The following is a 19076-nucleotide window of genomic DNA, read 5'->3' as shown; positions in this document are numbered from 1 at the left end:
CAACTTCTTAAGTTGGTTTAATAAAGTATGTTGAACATGTCGCAATCCAATACAATCTTATAACACCTATCAGAATTCACTTCTGCTTTTGACTGGACAGTAATGGTCTTGATGTTTAAGTGTGGCAGAAACCATCATTTCAACTTAATAGATAAGGGAAATCATCAGTTAAAAGGAGTGCAGTTCTGAAAATCAAGGGCAGAGCCTAAGACTGACTCTACTGATTTCTAGCATACTTTTATTCTATTAAATTCCAAGAGAACAAATTACAAAAAGTAAGATTTCTTGGTAAAATTACAGTTCTTTTTCAAATTGAATTTGAAAACTAGCCATATAGAAAAAAAAAAAAAATACTTGCAGTGGGACATGGTGGCACACACCTTTAAAGCCAGCATTTGGGAGACAGAGGCAGGTAGGTCAATGTGAGTTCAAGGCCAGCCTGGTCTACAAAGCATGTCCAGGACAGCCATGGTGACACATAGAAGCCTTATCTCAGAAAACCAAAAGAAGCTGGGCATGGTAGCGGCACGCCTTTAATCCATGCACTCAGGAGGCAGAGGCAAGCGGATCACTGTGAGTTCGAGGACAGCCTGGTCTACAAAGTGAGTCTAGGACAGCCAAGGCTATACAGAGAAACACTGTCTCCAAAAACCAAACAAACAAACAAAACGAAAAAAAAAAAAGAAAAAAGAAAGAAAAAGAAAAATATTTTCTTGGCTTCAGCATTTCCTTAAAAACAGGTTTCTGATTTTTATTATTTATTTTTAATAAGTTAATTACACTCAAGGTAACCAAAGTTATTCTCTGATGGCAATTCCACAGATTGTGATATAGCTCAATGGTAAATAAAATACATGGTTAGTGTGTGGAGAGCCCCTGGGCCTGGCAAGGAAATCCAACAATAACAAGCAAGCTAATGTCCAAACATTTTTTGAGACAAGGGTCTCACTGGCTATCCTGAGATTTACCATATAGATCAGGCTAGCCTCAAACTTATAGACATCTGTATGTCTATGCTTTCAGAGTGCTGATATTAGACGTATTTGCCACCAAACAGCCAGCAGTGGTTTTTGTCTCCAAAAACTAAATTCATACTCAAAAGGTATGTAATCTGAATAGTTTTTAAATTTCTGAATTCCAGCAAGTAAAATCAAAGGAAGAAAACACATGATTTACATCACACACCAAAATCTTTAACTTATAAAACCAGAAATAAGTAAGTAAGAAAAATAAGCAAAGGTCATAAACTACCTTTCCAAATAGAATGAGATACAAATAGGTTTCAGAACTAGAAAAAGTAGCCGGGCGTGGTGGCGCACGCCTTTAATCCCAGCACTAGGGAGGCAGAGGCAGGTGGATCACTGTGAGTTTGAGGCCAGCCTGGTCTACAAAGTGAGTCCAGGATGGCCAAGGCTACACAGAGAAACCCTGTCTCGAAAAACCAAAAAAAAAAAAAGAACTAGAAAAAGTGTTCATAGTCTAGCAAGGTAAGTCAGCAGGTAAAGATGACTGTCACTGAGGCAAGAGGCCTGAGCTGCATCTCTGGAACCTACACAGGGGAAAAAAAGAAGTGACTTCCAAAAGTTGTCCTGGCTTCCACATGAATGCATTGGGAATGCAACACACACACACACACACACACACACACACACATAAATGAATAAATTAAAAAATGAAAAAAGCAAAAAGTAAAGGTGCTCATAATTCAGAAAATAAAAATTAACAGTTTGACAAACTTTTTCAGAGGGAGAAAAAACAGGCAACATCACATGCCAAGATGGGAAACCATCTTCTCAAGATAACAACATGTACCAAAAATATCCATGCACTTTGACCTAGTTCTTATTTTTTTATTAGTAGGTTGGTTGATTGGTTAGTTGGTTGGTTGGCTTTGGCTTGCCCAGAGAGCGTTTCTCTGTAGACCAGGCTGGCCTTGAATTCAGAGATCCGGCTGCCTCTTCCTCCCAAGTGCTAAGATTAAAAGCGTGCACCAACACTCTGGGTACTTTGACCTATTCCTAAGAATTTATCCTACAGAAAAAGTCTCACAGTTGCAAAATATCATACACACCAACAGATTCTGCAACATGGATTATTAAAGCAAAATCCTATAAGCATCTTAAATTATCAATTAATGGAAGCTTACCTCAGTATATTAGATTCACTGGCACAATTAAATGAAGAGCCATAGACAATACAAAGAACTAATCATCAAAAATATATTGTTAAGTAGGGCAGAGTATATTAATTCCAGAAGAGGCAGTTGGATCTGTTTGAGCTTGATGCCACTCTGATCTACAGAGAGAGTTCCTGCCTACCGGGACCACATAATGAGACCCTCTCTGAAGGCAACGAAATAGACCAGAAGCCAGTTGAAATGGGATCCAATTGTATAAAAGGTAGCATATTATATGGTAGGCCTAACAATTTAAACAGAAAATATAAACTGTTAAGTTAAAAATTTAGACTTTCACTTTTAATCATAAGCCATTATAAATTCCAGACAAATCAACTGCTTTTATAAACAGAGAGAGTGGCCCTGTTCATCACGGTGTTCCCAAGGCCTCTCTTGGGGTTGGGTGCAACCAACTTGGAGAACGCTGCTCAACAAAATACAAAAAATAACTAACTTGACCTCCAACTTAGCTGCTCACTTTGTGCAACCTGGACAAGGGTTTCTGTGTCTCTATCCTTACATCCAGGTTATAAAGTGGCACCAGAAGCATGAGACCGAAGTGCCACATAAATCAATATAAGGAGCCAGGCACAGTAGCATATACAGCTGGAAGCCCACTACTCCAAAGCAGAGGCAAGAGGGCTGCCATGAGTTTGAGGCCAGCCTAAGCTACACAGTTACTTGAAGGCCAGAATAAGACTGTTTAAAAAGAAAAACAAACAAATAAACAAAAATTAACATAAGGAGTCAAGATTAGAAAGCTGCAGCCATACATTTACAACTCTTCAAATGTGCTTAGCACTAATATTCTAGTGCCTAGAACAATGGCTCTTCTCTCGGTGACCATCTTTATCTGATAGAGTAGACTCAGCTAAAAGCACATGCTTTCCCTTAGGCCTCAATAAAATTATTTTAGAATGGGGAAAGTTTCAGCCCATAAACACATCTCTTTCTCCTGACTTGGCCCTGTACCAAAGAAGGCATGGCTGGCATCTCTACTCTACAGGATGTGGGAAATTTCCTTTCACTGTTACTCTCAAGAAAACTAAAGGCAAGAGACAAGGCCAGGAAACTGTGAAGGGCTGGGTGGGAAAATGAGGGCAGGAAGGCATGCTCCCAGGCACAGTCAGCGACTTGGAACTGGAAAAGCCCTGGTGTGACACTGAGCAAAGCATATACGTGTCCCTTGTCTTCAAGCCTGGAGATGCTAACCCTTCCCACAAATAAAAACATTATGATAAGTTGACACAAAACTCCTAGATGTCAACTACAGGACAGCCAGACTGTCAGTACGCAAAACTTAAGCACATGCTTTATCTCTTTTCCCTTCTCACAAAGCTTTGGTAGTGCTGGGGTGTAACTCAGCCGCAGAATGTCTGATTGGCATGCACAAGGCCTTGGAATCCATCCCCAGAGACTACAACCAAACAGCACATCTAAAGCTATATTTTCCCTGATTTTTCTAACAATACCTCTCCCATGGCCCAGGATGAGAACCATTCAGATTCAAGGAGAGGTCAGTGGGCAAGAACTATATCTATATCTAGTCCCTGTAATCACAAGATAGTTCTTTATGTTCCATGCTACTCATCAAAGCCTACAACCAGCACCATCCCTGCCCAACTCATTTTTCCAAAAGAACACACCGACCAGACTCTTACTCTGTACAGAGAGTCATTGCCATAGAAGGAGATGTGACCAGAGCTGCACAGTGCCACCATGCCACCCTTCACGCTCTCACACACTTCCACTGCAATGGCTGAACCCAGGCTCACATTGCCCATGATGGTTAATATCAACTATCATCCTGGCAGGGTCTAGAACCAATAAGAGACAAGCCTCCGGACATGCCTGAGCTTGGGATAAAGTTAGGTGAGCCTCTGGACATGCCTGAGCATGGGGTAAAGTTAGGTGAGCCTCCGGACATGCCTGAGCTTGGGATAAAGTTAGGTGAGCCTCTGGACATGCCTGAGCTTGGGATAAAGTTAGGCGAGCCTCCGGACATGCCTGAGCTTGAGATAAAGTTAGGTGAGCCTCTGGACATGCCTGAGCTTGGGATAAAGTTAGGTGAGCCTCTGGACATGCCTGAGCTTGGGATAAAGTTAGGTGAGCCTCTGGACATGCCTGAGCTTGGGATAAAGTTAGGTGAGCCTCTGGACATGCCTGAGCTTGGGATAAAGTTAGGTGAGCCTCTGGACATGCCTGAGCTTGGGATAAAGTTAGGTGAGCCTCTGGGCATGCCTGAGCTTGGGATAACGTTAGGTGAGCCTCTGGGCATGCCTGAGCATGGAGTAAGGTTAGGTGAGCCTCCGGGCATGCCTGAGCTTGGGCCTACCTGTGAAGGTTAACTGAGGTGGGAAGACCCCCTTAACTATGGGCAGCACTTTTCCTTAGGCTGGGATCCAGGACTGAACAAAAATGGGAAGAGTGAGCTAAACTTCACACTGCTCTCTCTGCTCCTGACTATGGATGTAATATGACCAGATGCCACAAGCTCATGCTGCCACGACAGCCCTGCCATGACAGCCTGTACTCTCAAACTCTGAGCTGAATAAACCCTCCCTCCCTTGAGATGCCTCTATCAGACATTTTGTCTCAGCAAGACAAGTAACTAGCAGAGCCCACTACAAGTAAGACACAGGAGGACACATTTAACTACTCCTTCCACGCTGTCTATCACAGCAGGCTTACACACAAAACTGGAGGACAAAACAAAACTTCATGAGCTTTTATATGTTCGTATGAAGACATGAAACTTGTTCCACTTGTTAATCTTGGACCTTGGGTCAAAAAACTAAATAATCCATATCATTACAAGGCATAACTAAAATCTCATATTGCCGGTTCAATTTGGCTCAAGTCCGAAGCACCTGGGCCCCTGGCTAGTACAGGAAGTGATGGATGGCCCTAATTTATAAGCAATTGTCTGCTGTACTTTAGATCACTCTCCACTGCTTTGCTGGCCTTAGTATTAGAAGTTTTTGAGACTATGAATCGTGAATTAAGCTTCATTTTGCCTGGCTTCCTGGGAGAATGGATTGCTGGCTTTCCCATGCTGTATATGGCACAGATCCCACAATTTCTATTAGACTCCTGTGTGATTTCCTCTGCCTTCCCCACCCCATCCCCCATGATAGCCTCCCTACATAGCCAAGGCTGGCTTCAAATTCATCATCTTCCTGACTTTAGTGCCTGAGTGCTGCACTACAAGTGTACACCACCACCTGTACTCCACTCCAAATCTACCAGTATCCATTATGTCTCTCCATTTCCCATGCTCTGTTTAGCCCATTTTTGTTTTACTTGGAGAGTATATCAGTCTTTAAACATGACTATTCCTCGTTATTTGTCTTAATAATACATATCTATGTACTTCTTATAATCTTTCTTTAAAAAACTGTGTGTGTATAGACTGTAATATGTATAGAATCTGTGGTGTGCTTGTGTGTGTGCATAAGTGTGCATGCACCCAGAGGGCAGGAGATGACAGAAAACACAGACTACAAGAAAATAAATCCTTTGAATACCACAATAAACTCAAAGTAAAGTTTGGGGGGGAATTCCCCTTCTATTTATGAATTATATTCATAATTTAGAATTATAACAATAAATATTTCCGAACCTCACATCTACTGTATTATTTCCTTCATGGTCAAATACTTCAAATGCATCTTTGATCTTCTTATGAAGTTCTATCGCTGTTGCCTCTGCAAAAGACAAAGTGAACAAAATTAATTATTAATTCAAAATGAAATTCTCAGTAACATAACTAGAAATCTTTGGGGGGGTTTCTTTGTTTGTTTTGTCTGACCATCTGTCTGCTTTGAGACAGGTCTCACTCTCTGCATATGTAGACCAAGCTGCCTTCAGTCTCAATGCTTGAGACTCCAGGTATATGCCAGGAGAAAGGAGAAGGCTGAATAAGGAAGCTTGGTCACTTGTGAGTCACTCTTGGTCTCTTTATAAATCATATGCCATGCCCTCTGGAAATGCCAAAAGCAAGTTAAGGACAGGAGGGGTTTTTCTGGCATGGTCCCTCATGCTGGGGAAGTCATGACATTAGACATTTCCCCTGAGGTATAACAGTAAGCTTACTTGAGTCTTCATCTTGTATATGTGAGGGGTGTTGTTCATGCAGGCAGGGGGAGGGGTCACTACAGGGGATCACCTTCTAGCTCTGCCAATTTTATTTTTGAGACAAGTTCTCTTACAAAACCTGGAGCTCGCTGTTTCAGACTGGCAAGAAGTCCCCTGAATCTGCCTGTCTCTGCCCCTCCATTGCTGGAGTTACAGATGTGCTGCGGCCCTTGGCTATTATGTTTTCTGGGGATCCAAACTCAGGGCCTCTTGTTTGGACTGCCTCTTGCCGTTTCAGTCACTGAGGCATCTCCCTGCTGAGCAATTTCTGCAGCCCCTAATTTTGATCTTAAATGCACAGTGCATATACTACAAAAAGCCAAAATCCAGATCTAAGCGAAGACCTTCCAGCCTACCCTCTATCTACTGTAGTTTGGGTGTCATGCTGGTTCAACAAGACATCAAACGCTATCTCCTTGACAGTAGCAGGCCTGCTGCTCACCTTCGCCTGCTCTTGAGGAGGGCGAGGGTGGGCAAGAGGCATATGAACCCACCTGCTCATCTTCAGGGAGCTTTAACAAAGTGTGGGTTGAAGCTCGCTCCCACAGAATAGTGAAGTAGTCAGTAAATATTACTGAGAACTCACTCACTCCACAAACTTAAGGCCATAGAAAGGAGCAAAACAGACACAAAGGTCTTGTCTTACAACTACTTTTATTGGGAAGATACATAAGTATCTACATAGTTGCTGACATATACAGTAAGTTACATGACCTTAAACACTGAAAAGAAAAATTTTTTAAAAAAAGAAAGAAAAAAAAAATAGTAAAAGATGTGAAGAGTCCCAATGAGAATGCCCACCTCCGTGACAAGGTGACAGGCACAGCTGGCAGACAGGAAGAGCCAATCTGTAACCATCTCCAGAAAGTTTTCAGGCAGAGAGACGGAAAGTGCAGGACAGCAGGTTGTGAGCTGTTGGGAGTGAAGCTGAATCCCTCGAGGATTTTTGTTGTTGCTGTTTTTTCGAGACAGGGTCTCTCTGTGTAGCCTTGGCTGTCCTAAACTCGCTTTATGGACCAGGCTGGCCTTGAACTCACAATGATCCACCTGCCTCTGCCTCCCGAGTGCTGGGATTAAAGATGTGCGCCACCACGCCCAGCTTCCCTTAAGGATTTTGAACTTTCATCTGAATGCTATGAGAAATCACTGGAAGGTTCTAGGCTTTATGGTGACCTGATAGTCTTTTCACCTTTGTCACCTGTAGAGAAGGAAAAGGTGGTCACAGAGACCAGTGCAGAGGTGGCTGCAGCATCTCTTTCAGATATGGACACTGGCTAAGCCCAGAAGGGGACCAGTGGACATGGAAAGAAATGCCAAGACTCTGGTTACAATCTGAAAGCAGTGTCACTAAGATGTGCTAACAGTTGATATTAGGAGGGGGCAGTGGGGGAAGGGCGGGTTGAGACTGACTTCAAAGTGTTTTGATGAGTAGAAGAAGGGGCAACTAGAGATGCAGCTCAGGGACGTAGCACAAATGAGAGTTTAGGTCCTCCCACAAAAGAGGAGGCCATCACCAGGCCTCAAATGTTCATGCTGATACAGCCATGTAATCAAGTCTCAGAGTTTGTGACGCAGTGTATACACTATGACACCCAGAAGGGAAGAGAAGGATAAAGTACACGCATAATTTATCCCAAATAGAAAACCACCAAACATGGAATGAGACCTCAGACCTGCCCCCACCTTAGGTAAAGACCACAGGGCACAGAATATGGACGAGTTTAAATTAGCTTTAAATCACCGAAAAATCTAGTTACTCTTGATATTGTTCTTTAATCTTTCACTTAAAGTATTCTTCCTTCTCAAAAGATACTACATTGTATGTCTTTGTGACTGCTTGGTACTCAGCTGGAGGTCTTTACCAAAATTAGTTAGACCCCTTACCTCTGAATATTTAGGTTACTTTCATTATTACAATACATTCTCTAACCCTGAGTTCATTTTTGTGCATTTGTCACCCATTTCATTGGAATTCAGTGGCAAAGGAGGCTGCAAAGATGGCTCAGTCAGCAAAGAGCCAAGTGAAAAGCACGCAAACCTGAGTTCTATCCCCAGCACCACAGAAAAGCTCAGCGTGGCAGCAATGCTTGTGATCGGTGCTCTGGAGACAGAGACAGTTCCCTAGGGCTTGCTCACCACCAGTCCAGCTGAATCAGGGAGCTCCAAGCTCAAAAACATAAAGTGGAAAGCAATTGAGCAAGACACCTGATGTTGACCTCTGGTGTGTGCATGCACATGTGTGTGCATGTGCACACAGGCACACAAAGAAAATGGTCGAAGTTGTGCAGAATATGAGAAAGGTATTGTTATTGAGACAAGGTCTCATGTATCCCAGGAGACTTCAAACTGACTATAGAGCAGGATGACCTTGAACTTCTGATCTTCCTTCTACCACATCCTGAGTGCTGGGAGTACATGCATGTGCCAGCACACCTGGTTTACAGTGTAGTTATCAGGGACCTGAGCTACATCCCAAGCCCTACATAAGTTCCTACCAGTCATAAGCACCAGAAACTGAAGGAGAACCCTCTGTTACCACTCTGGAAAGGAATTCAGGGAACTACTGGAGAAATAGGTTGATATTCCAGAGACCCAAAGAGCTGGCATTCATCTTCAAGTGCAGCCAGTTGGGACTGAGAGGCTGATGGCTCTATAAGGGAGTAACAGACACTCATGGACACACATATCAACCATTTCTGGCCCTGTGTAGCTGCAGTGCCCTTTGAACGGCAGCCAAGCTCACTGTGTTATCACTCTGATAACATGTACATGTGTAAAGACTAAATCTTTACCATTATTTTAATAGGAGACATTGTTTACTCAGTTTTAAGACAAGTCCTCACTATGCGGCTCAAGTAGTTGGGTAACTCAAACTCCTCTTCTGATTGCCAGGATTACAGGCATGAGTTACCACAGCCACCCTTGGCACTACTGTGAAGTAATTAATATAAGAAAATTCAACTGAATGAATAAACCATTTATATTACCAGAAATTAAGCTATATTTGTCAGTTAAGTTATATAAAATATTTTATAATCTTAATAATTTCAATTTTTAATGGTTTCAAAAATGTCTTGACATTTTTGTGTGAAGTTTCTCATTGGTGGAATAATATCAAAAACTCAGAGACTTGTACAAATTTTTTTCAATAATTGAATCTCAGCCAGGTGTGGTAGCACATGCCTGTAATCCCAGCACTCGGGAGGCAGAGGCCGGGAGATCTCTATGAGTTCCAGGCCAGTCTGGACTATCACACAGAGACACTGTCTCAAAAAACCAAAAGAAAAAAAAAAAAAGAATTAAATTTTCAGCCAGATGTCATGGCCCACCCCTTTAATCCTAGCCCTTGGGTGGATTTCTGTGAGTTTGAGGCCAGCCTGATCTTCATAGAGCGATCCAGGACAGCCAGGGCTACATAGTGAGATCCTGTCCCAAGGGGAAGAAATTGAATTTCAACCATGGGTAACGACACACATGTATATTCCAGTGCCCAGGAGGTAAAGGCTGAAAGATCAAGAGTTCACAGTCCTCCTCCGCTATACAGTGAAGGCTTACCTTAAAAAAACAACTGAAAAACTAATTTTATTTGTATTAAATGTGTGGGCATATGCATTTATGAGCCCAGGTGACCACAGAGTACAGAAGAGTGTCTCTAAGCCCCTGGAACCAGAGTTACAGGTGGATGTGAACTATCTAAGGTAGGCGCTGGGAATCAAACGCGGGTCCTCTGAAAGAGCAGCAAATGTTCTTAATCACTGAGCCATCTTTCTAGCACAAAAAAAAAAAATTTAAGTAAAATAAGTTAATATTTTAGATGTTGTGGCCAATGGGGAGGCTTTTGAATTCAAGGCCAGTCTCAACTACACTGTGAGACCTTGTCTCAAAAACTAAAAATGGCTGGTAAGACAGCTCAGTGGGTAAATGCGCTTACCATGAAAGCCTGAAAAAAGCTGAGCTCAGTCCCTGAAGCCCATGTTAATGGTGGAAGGAGAGAGAACTGACTCCCTGGAGCTGTCTCTCTAGCCTCTATATATACACCACAGAATACACCACCATCAGCAGCAGCAGCAGCAGCAGCAGCAGCAGCATAAATTATTATTATTTAATTAATAAATACAAAGAGATGAGGCCTGGTGGTTACAGGCTTGCCTAGCATATGCAAAGCAAGATAAACAAAAGTTATCTCCAGCACTGCTTATTAATGTCTAAAAGCTCTTCTAGGTATTATTCCAGCATATTATAAAATACTATTTTCCATGCTATGCTTTGAGTGATAAACCATCTGTGGCCCAAGGTAATCAATCACCTTCAACGTTTTCATTAACCTCTGCATCAACTACGTCAGAGACTTGAGACTCACCTCCTGCCTTTTGCCCATCCTACTCCTCAAATAATCACTAGCTATATTCTGCTCTGCAAAGCTACTCGGGTCCTGCTGCTCATAGCTTGTGTTTTCCAATTTCTTTAATTAAGGCACTTTCAGACATACAGAAAAGTTGAAAACTTAGCAGCCCTGTGCCTACCATCTAGATTGAAGTACTGTTAAGACTGCCGGGTTTTGTTTTTTTGTTTTTTGTTTTTCTGTTCTCCTTCCATTCTATGTAATGGCAGGCACAATAAAACTTTACCCCTGAATACTTCAACATGCATCTTCTAAAAATAAGGGCAGTCTCCTATATAATCTCAATGCTATTTTATGTCCTCGAAAAATAAGCAAATTCTCTATAGTCATCTAGTGTCTATCCCATATTCAAATGTTTCCATCTGTCCCTAAATGTCTTTGCTACTTCCTTCAACCTAAAATTTCATGAAAGTTTATGTACTCCATTTAATGTGTATATATGTATATTTTTCAATAGTCTCTCTATCGTTCCCACTCCTTCCCATATCTATGAAGTGATATTGCTGGCGAGACTGCACTATCACTAGTTTGTGTAATGTTCCCTATAATCTGGCTTGACTGATAGCTTTCTTTTCAATTACTGATCCATTAAAGTCCATCCCTTCAGGGAATGCCACCTACCAATCTGAATTGCAATCACGTGATTCCTGACTCCATCCATCTCCCCGGCCCCACCTCCCTCACATGTATCATTTTGGCTCATTCAGTTACTAGGAGCCATGTCTGAAGTGCTACTTGACAATGAATGGCTTTTTGTTCTATGTACTAACTCTCCTGCACTATGTCGCCCGTTCCCTTCCAGCTGTACTGACACAGTTGGTGTTCAGAGGCTCATCACTTCTAACCGGCCACTTCCTGCTGTCAGTTTCTTTTCCCATTCCGCTGTTCAAACCACGGTCCCATTTTGCTTGGGTGATTTTTCTTTTCTTTCTATTTGATTTTTTTTTTTTTTTTTTTTTTTTTTTTGGATTTCCGGTGAGGGAGCTAGAATCTGGATCCCATGACTTCTGCTTTATAGTTCTTCAATGGTGTCATCCACCCACCCTGCCCAGCCCCCATCCTGAGAAACAGCAAGCCTTCTTTACTGGACACATGAAGGACTTTATGAACTAGGCCCCAGCCTGTCTCTAGCATATATATTTATTTTTATTTATGTTTTATTAATCTATTTTTAATACGTAGTTTGAAACCAGGCTGCCCTCAAACTCATTGTGTAGCCCAGGACAGCCTCCCACATGCTGAGATTACAGCTATGCACCACCATGCCTGAATTCCCAAATACATTTTTAAAACTCTTACAATTCAACATGAAAATATCCTGATTTTAAAATAGGGAATGGACTTGAGTAAATATTTCTAAAGATAATAATAACACAAATAACTAATCAGAGCATGCAGAGTTCTTTACCCTGTTAGTTTAGGGAAAGGCTAATCAGAGGCATAGTGAGGTTGCACTTCATGCCCATCAGGATGCCTATTACATAAAAAAACAAGATACTATGTTTGAGCACCTGTCTTCTCTAAAACGCATCTTGGATTTTAGCTGCTACTTTTACAGTACTAAGAGTCAGGACCTTTGAGTCAGCCCGTGGTGGCTCACACCCTTAATCCCAGCACTCAGGAGGCAGAGGCAGGCTGCTTTCTGTGAGTTCAAAGCCAGCCTCATCTACAAAGTGAGTCCAGGACTGCCAGGACTGTTACACAGAGAAACCCTGTCTCAAAAAAACAAAAAGAAAGCTGGGCATGGTGGTACATGCCTTTAATCCCAGCACTTGAGAGGCAGAGGCAGGTGGATCGATGTGTGTTCGAGGCCAGCCTAGTCTACAAAGTGAGTCCAGGACAGCCAAGGCTACACAAAGAACCTCTGTCTCAAAAACAAACAAACAAACAACAAACAAAACAAAAAAAACAAAAAAGAAAAAGAAACAGATTCCCAAATCCAGCCTGTGGCCCTAACCAGTCAGTTTTGTTCAGAGTTCAATAAACTTCCATCAGTCTGAGTCTGGTGTTTGAATGGTCAGTGTGCGGCTATTCCTGAACTCACAACACTGCCAGGCAGTTGTGGCACACATCTCTAATCCCAGTACTCAGAGAGGCAAAGGCAGACAGATCTCAAGAGTACTAGGCCAGCCTGCTCTACAGAGTTGGTTCTAGGACAGCCAACACTACACAGAGAAACCCTGGCTACAAAACCACAAAGCATGAAGGAGTCGTGGAAAGCAGCTAAGTCTGGCCAGCAGGGGCCATTGGTGAAGGTGTAGCCCCAACAGCACTGCAGAGACTTTTTCCCATTTTTTAAAGAGACTTAATATTTTTTTTGTTTGGGGGGGCGGGGTGTTTTGTTGTTGTTTTTTTCCCAAGACAGGGTTTCTCTGTGTAGCCTTGGCTGTCCTGGACTCACTTTGTAGACCAGGCTGGCCTCAAACTCACCGTGATCCGCCTGCCTCTGCCTCCCAAGTGCTGGGATTAAAGGCGTGCGCCACCACTGCCTGGCTATTTGAAACTAATATTAATGTGCCATCTTAAGGACACATGGGAAGGAAAGATTGAATGGTGACGTGTTTTCATGTCAGGTTAACAAGGGATCAACTGAGTTGGCTAGTTTTATATCAACTTGACACAAACTAGAGTCATTTATGAAACAGGAGCTTCAACTGAGAAAATGGCCCCACCAGACTGGCCTTGGGCAAGCTCGTGGGACATTGTCTTGATTGATGACTGAAGTAAAAGGGCCCAGATCACTGTGGGAGGTGGCACTCCCACAGGCTGAGGAAGCCATAAAGAAGCTAGAAAGAGGCACCCTTTCCAGGGTCTCTGCATCAGCTCCTGCCTTCAGGGTCCTGGCCCTGTTTGAGTTCCTGTCCTGACTTCCCTTCAAAATGGACTGTGACCGGGATATATAAGGTGAAATAAACTCTTTCCTCCCCACGTTGCTTTTGATCATGGTGTTTCACCACAGCAAGAGTGACCATAAGACAGCCTCCTTCTCCTAGCTTCTGCCCTCTCCTCTTTTCCTCTGCTGTCCTCTTTCTCCTGCCTTCCTGCTTGTTGTCTATCATGGACTACACAGCCAGAAGGCTCTTGTCACATGCTGGTGATTTGATCACAAACTTCCCAATCCCTGGACCTTTCAGGAAATAAATTCCAGTTCTTTATAATGTCAATATTTTGTTATAGGAGCACAGATAAATAATACAGACTATGTAAATGTAGAAAATTTAAAAATCCTTGTGAATTGCTTCTGGGAATATAAAATGGTGCAGATGCTATAAATAAAACAATATGGCAACTCCTCGCAAATTTTTTCATTTAAATAATTTATTCAGATTACATCTCAATTTTTATCCCCTCACTTGTATCTTCCTGTTCCCCCTGCCTTCCTCTTTCAAAAATTTAAACACTTCTATTGCTCCAACAATTATGACTCAAAATCAGGGATTAGAATTTCCAACAGTCAAAAGACAAAAATCAATCCAAGTGCTCATAGTCAAATGGATAAACAGAATGTGGCACACACATAACAATGAAATATTATTCAATCTTAAAAGGGGAGGGAACTTTGAACCTTGAAGATCATTGCACTTAGTGAGGATACAAAAGGGCAAATATTGTATAACTTGACTTAAACGAGGTCTATCAAACACATAAGACATAAGAAATAATAATGGTTGCCAAGAGATGAAAAAGAAAGAAATGGGCAATCAGTGCGGAATGAGGAAACAGTACTGGAATGGACAGTGGATAATAATGCACAGCATTATGAATGTATTTAATATCACTAAATTGTACACTTAGAAATGGGAGAGGAGGCCAGGCATGGTGGCTCACACCTTTAATCCCAGCACTCAGGAGGCAGAAGCAGGCGGATCTCCATGAGTCAGAGGCCAGCCTGGTCTACAAAGAGAATCCAAGACAGCCAGGACTACAAGAAACACAGTGTCTTAGAAAGAAAGAAAAGAAAGAAAGGAAGGAAGGAAGGAAGGAAGAAAGGAAGGAAGAAAGGAAGGAAAAGTGAGGTGGCTTGAAAGGGGCCTAAGTTAAATAACAGTTCAAAAGAATTAACCATTGTGATTTCCTAAAGGTCTTAAAACTTACAGTGCTAATGGCTGTATATATGTGTGAATATTTTTTGTACCTGAATTAGGCACTTCAAGATGTAAACTGAACGATAGATAGACTATGGGTTAGTAAAAGAGGAAAACAATTCTTTGTTTCTCAGAGACTACAAATATATAAGAAAGCATTCCTATTATTCTAATAAATAGAGTATGTTTTACACAAAAATTAAATAATTAAAAATAAAAGTGCCAATTACTTAATGCAAATTTCTTCTAGAAAAATCCCAGCAACACATTCACATTTTAATGAAGGCAATCCATTTTATTGTTGAAATATACATACTGGCAAGCATTAAATCTATATATCCTTGAAAAAAAGCATTTTCTTTGGCAATATTGTAACAGCCCAAGAGTAAATTTCCAGACATGTATTTCTCCTCCAAGTGATTCCAACATGAAAATGTTTGCTTAAAATTCTGAAGTGAAATAATGGTTGCTTTAAAACATTAGGACAAGCACAAAGCTTCTCAACTCTAGGACACGTTTCTTTCTCAGTGTTACTTAACGACTGATAAGAAAATCTGTATGCACAGCAGTAATTTAATGGCAGAATTCATTTTCAAAAGCATTGGTTTAAGGCCAGAGAGACAGCTCATCAGGTGAAGGTTCTTGTGGCCGAGCTTGACAACCTGTTCCCAGAGCCCTCCTGACAGCACAACTCCAGCGAGGCAGTCTCTAAGACCTTCATGTCCCACTCCCCAAACAAATGTAAAAAGCATTCGTACAGGACAGAGTTTAAGCATTCTAAATACTAGCCATTATTGCATGCCCTTCTATGCTGTGTTAACAATTCCAATAAGGCTAAGAATTTTAACCATGGGTAAAAATCTTCTATAGAACAGCCCAACAGAAGCCGGGTAATAGTGGCACACACCTTTAATCCCAGCACTTGGGAGGCAGAGGCAGGTGGATCACTGTGAGTTCTAGGCCTGCCTGGTCTACAAAAGCAAGTCTAGGACAACCAGGGTTACATAGAGAATCTGTCTTTAAAAAAAAACAAAAACAAAAAAGAACAGCCTAACAAAGGGGCTGGAGAGACGGCTCAGTGGTTAAGGACACATACTGCTCTTCCAGCAGACCTGAGTTCAGCTTCTAACATCCACATCAGGTGGCTCACAACCACCTATAATCTCAGTTCCTCTGTACCTGCACTCACACCGAGGTACAATCTATTTTCTTCTGGAACAGAGTCTCCGACTGTCATGGGACTCAAGAAGCAGACTAGACTAGCTGTCAGTGAGCCCCAGGGACCCATCTCTCTTTCCCCACAACCCCACTCCCAGTGCTAGGATTACAAGCCTATGCCCAGATGCCTGGTTTGGTTTGGTTTGGTTTGGTTTGGTTTGGTTTGGTTTGGTTTGGTTTTTTGTTTTGGTTTGGTTTGGTTTTGGTTTTGGTTTTTTGATTTTTTTTTTTCAAGACAGGGTTTCTCTGTGTAGCCTTGACTGTCCTGGACTTGCTTTGTAGACCAGGCTGGCCTCAAACTCACAGCGATCCACCTGCCTCCGCCTCTCGAGTGCCGGGATTAAAGGCCTATGCCACCACCGCCTGGCTGTTATCTGGCTTTTTAAATTTTTAGATCCTGGGAATCACATTCTGGTCCCTTCAAGCATTTTACTGACAGCTATCTCCCAGCCCACAAAGTCTTATTTTAACTTGATTCATCAGTCATGTCAATAAATAATGCCATGATTCATAAGTTTGCTCCAGAAATAACCAACTTCTTGCTATAACTTTGCTGTATATGAGAGCATGATTGGTTAATAATGGAAGTGTACCTATTTAATCCATGATTATATCTAATTTAATTCCAGAAGTATTAAATTGATGAAATAAAATTAAATAAAGTTAAAACTATAGTTTTCAATAAATTCTATGCATTTTTCTGAGCTTGAATAACAATATTAAAAATTATTTATTTATTTCTGGACAAATGGCATGTTCAGCAAATGTTCTAGTAAATGTTACTTTAAATAAAATGCCCATTTCCAAAGGGGGAAGAACCATATGTGGACATAAGCACTGTTATATAATGGTCAGATGCTAAAACAATGCCAGAACCACCAGTGAGCATGACGGCTGCATCGCACAGACCATCTCAGGCTATTTTATACATCTTAGTACACTATTCACTGCCAGAAGGGCTATCTATTTTGATAAAATAAGAATTTTAGTATCTTTAAACATTAACAGGCAGGAACATTTTTCAGTCCTTGCTACTCTCCACTCCCCATGCATTCTTCTGGGTGTTTACTATATACTAATTCTTACATGTGCGTTTTAGAAGATTGTCCTTTGTAGTAACTTAAACTTTTTTTTTCTCTCTTTCCAAAATCATTTAAAGTATTTTTTGAAAGGAAGTAGCTCGGTGGTAGAGTGCGCTTCTAGTATGGTTGAGGCTTTGAATTTGTTCCCCAGCACCACCAAGAAAGAAAAAAGAAAGGAGAGAGAGAAGGAAAGAAAGAGCAAGAGAAGAATTTACAACACGGTTTCAGAGAAAAAGAACTAAAAGGCATGAGGAACAGTTCGGTGGTTTGCTCTCGAATGTGTGTCTAATAAGATGTAGTTAGAAGACAGAATCCAGCAGCATGCAGGCAAGCTCGAGCTTTTTAGTCAGCCACAGGAAGGAAGGCTGGAATTTATCTACAAGCTGAAGAGTTTGTGGGTATCTGTGGATGGACCCCAAATATGGACACCAAATACAGAGATTTACTGAGGGGCTGGAGAGATGGCTCAGCAGCTAAGGGCACTTGCTGCTCTTCCAGAGGACCCAGGTTCAGTTCCCAGCACCCACAGAAGTAGAGCAGAACTGCCTGCAACTACAATTCCAAAGGATCTGACACCCTCATCTGGCCCCCGTGGGCACCTGCACATGCACACTGCTCACACATGCCACCACTGCTGCCATCACTACCACCTCCACCACCACCACATCCACCACCTCCACCACCTCCACCACCTCCACCTCCACCTCCACCACCTCCACCATCATCATCATGTTTTAATGTGAATATATATATTATTTGGGTTTTGTTTGTTTGCTTGCTTTTGGAGGCGGGGGATACAGGGTTTATCTGTATAGCCCTGGCTGCCCTGGAACTCACTCTGTAGACCAGGCTGGCCTCAAACTCAGAAATCCACCTGCCTCTGCCTCCCAAGTGCTGGAATTAAAAGTGTGTGCTGCTGCCACCTGGCTGTTTGCTTGCTTTTTGAAACACAGTCTTACTACATAGCGTTGGCTAGGCTGGAATTCACTATGTAGACCAAGCTGGACTTGAACTCACAGAGACCTGCCTGCTTCTGCCTCCCAAGTGCTAAGATTAAAGATGTGTGCCACCAGACCTAGCATGTATAGTTAAGATTTACTTTGGTATTTTTATTTACATGTGTACAAATGTGCCTGTGGGAGCCAGGAAAGTTGCAGTTGCCCTGGAGACGGAGTTATAGACAGATGTGAGCTGCCCAACATGGGTGCTGAGAACCAAACTCATATCCTGTGCAAAAACAATATGCACTTTAACCACTGAGCCATCTCTCCAGCCCAGCACAAATATAATTTTTTTGGTTTTTTTTTTTGGGGGGGGGGGGGGGTTGAGACAGGGTTTCTCTGTGCAGCCTTGGCTGTCCTGGACTCACTTTGTAGACCCGGATGGCCTCGAACTCACAGCGGTCTGCCTGCCTCTGCCTCCCGAGTGCTGGGATTAAAGGTGTGCGCCACCACCGCCTGGAACAAATATAATTTTTTAAAAATTATTCCTTGAACTAGAGCTGGATAGATAGCTCAGCAGTTAAGAGCACTGGCTGTTCTTCCAAAGGATCAAGGTTCAATTTCCAGCACCAACACGGCAGCTCACAAGTGTCTGTGGCTCCAGTTCCAGGAAATCCAATACCCTCACACAGACACACATGCAGGGAAAACACCAACATACATAAAAATAAATTTGGGGAAATACTTATTGAGCACCTAACTGCTCAAGATGGTAACTCAGCTGGAAGAGACAAAGTTGAAGACAAAGAGATGCTGAGGACAGTGAAGAGAGAGGTGACAAATGCATCCCTACTGTGCCCTGTGTCTCCAGCTCACAGTGGAACTGCTTGCCTTCCTCCCGCCCACAGCTCCTCCGCATTGGGCTGCAAGGTCAGTTACACTGGAAGCCTCACCTGCTCACCTCCTGCTGTTTCCCCAGGCCCTAGCAAAAAACTGACCTGTGGAGGCTGCTTAGGGTTCAGTAAAGTTTATGGT

At 42.3% G+C, this 19076-nt stretch overlaps 1 protein-coding gene across 1 annotated transcript in view; it reads right to left on the bottom strand.

Moving 5' to 3' along the window:
- Efcab2 (EF-hand calcium binding domain 2) overlaps positions 1 to 19076 on the bottom strand; it is a 72066-nt gene that overhangs the window by 37609 nt on the left and 15381 nt on the right. The window contains exon 2 of the mRNA XM_051147981.1: positions 5799 to 5883. Coding sequence (XP_051003938.1) covers positions 5799 to 5883 — 85 coding nt within the window. The remainder of the gene's footprint in view (positions 1 to 5798; positions 5884 to 19076) is intronic.

Source organism: Acomys russatus, chromosome 6, assembly GCF_903995435.1.
Source record: "Acomys russatus chromosome 6, mAcoRus1.1, whole genome shotgun sequence".
Lineage (NCBI taxonomy): Eukaryota > Metazoa > Chordata > Mammalia > Rodentia > Muridae > Acomys > Acomys russatus.
Note: the sequence above shows the minus strand (reverse complement) of the source record. Positions and strands in the feature narration are given on the sequence as shown.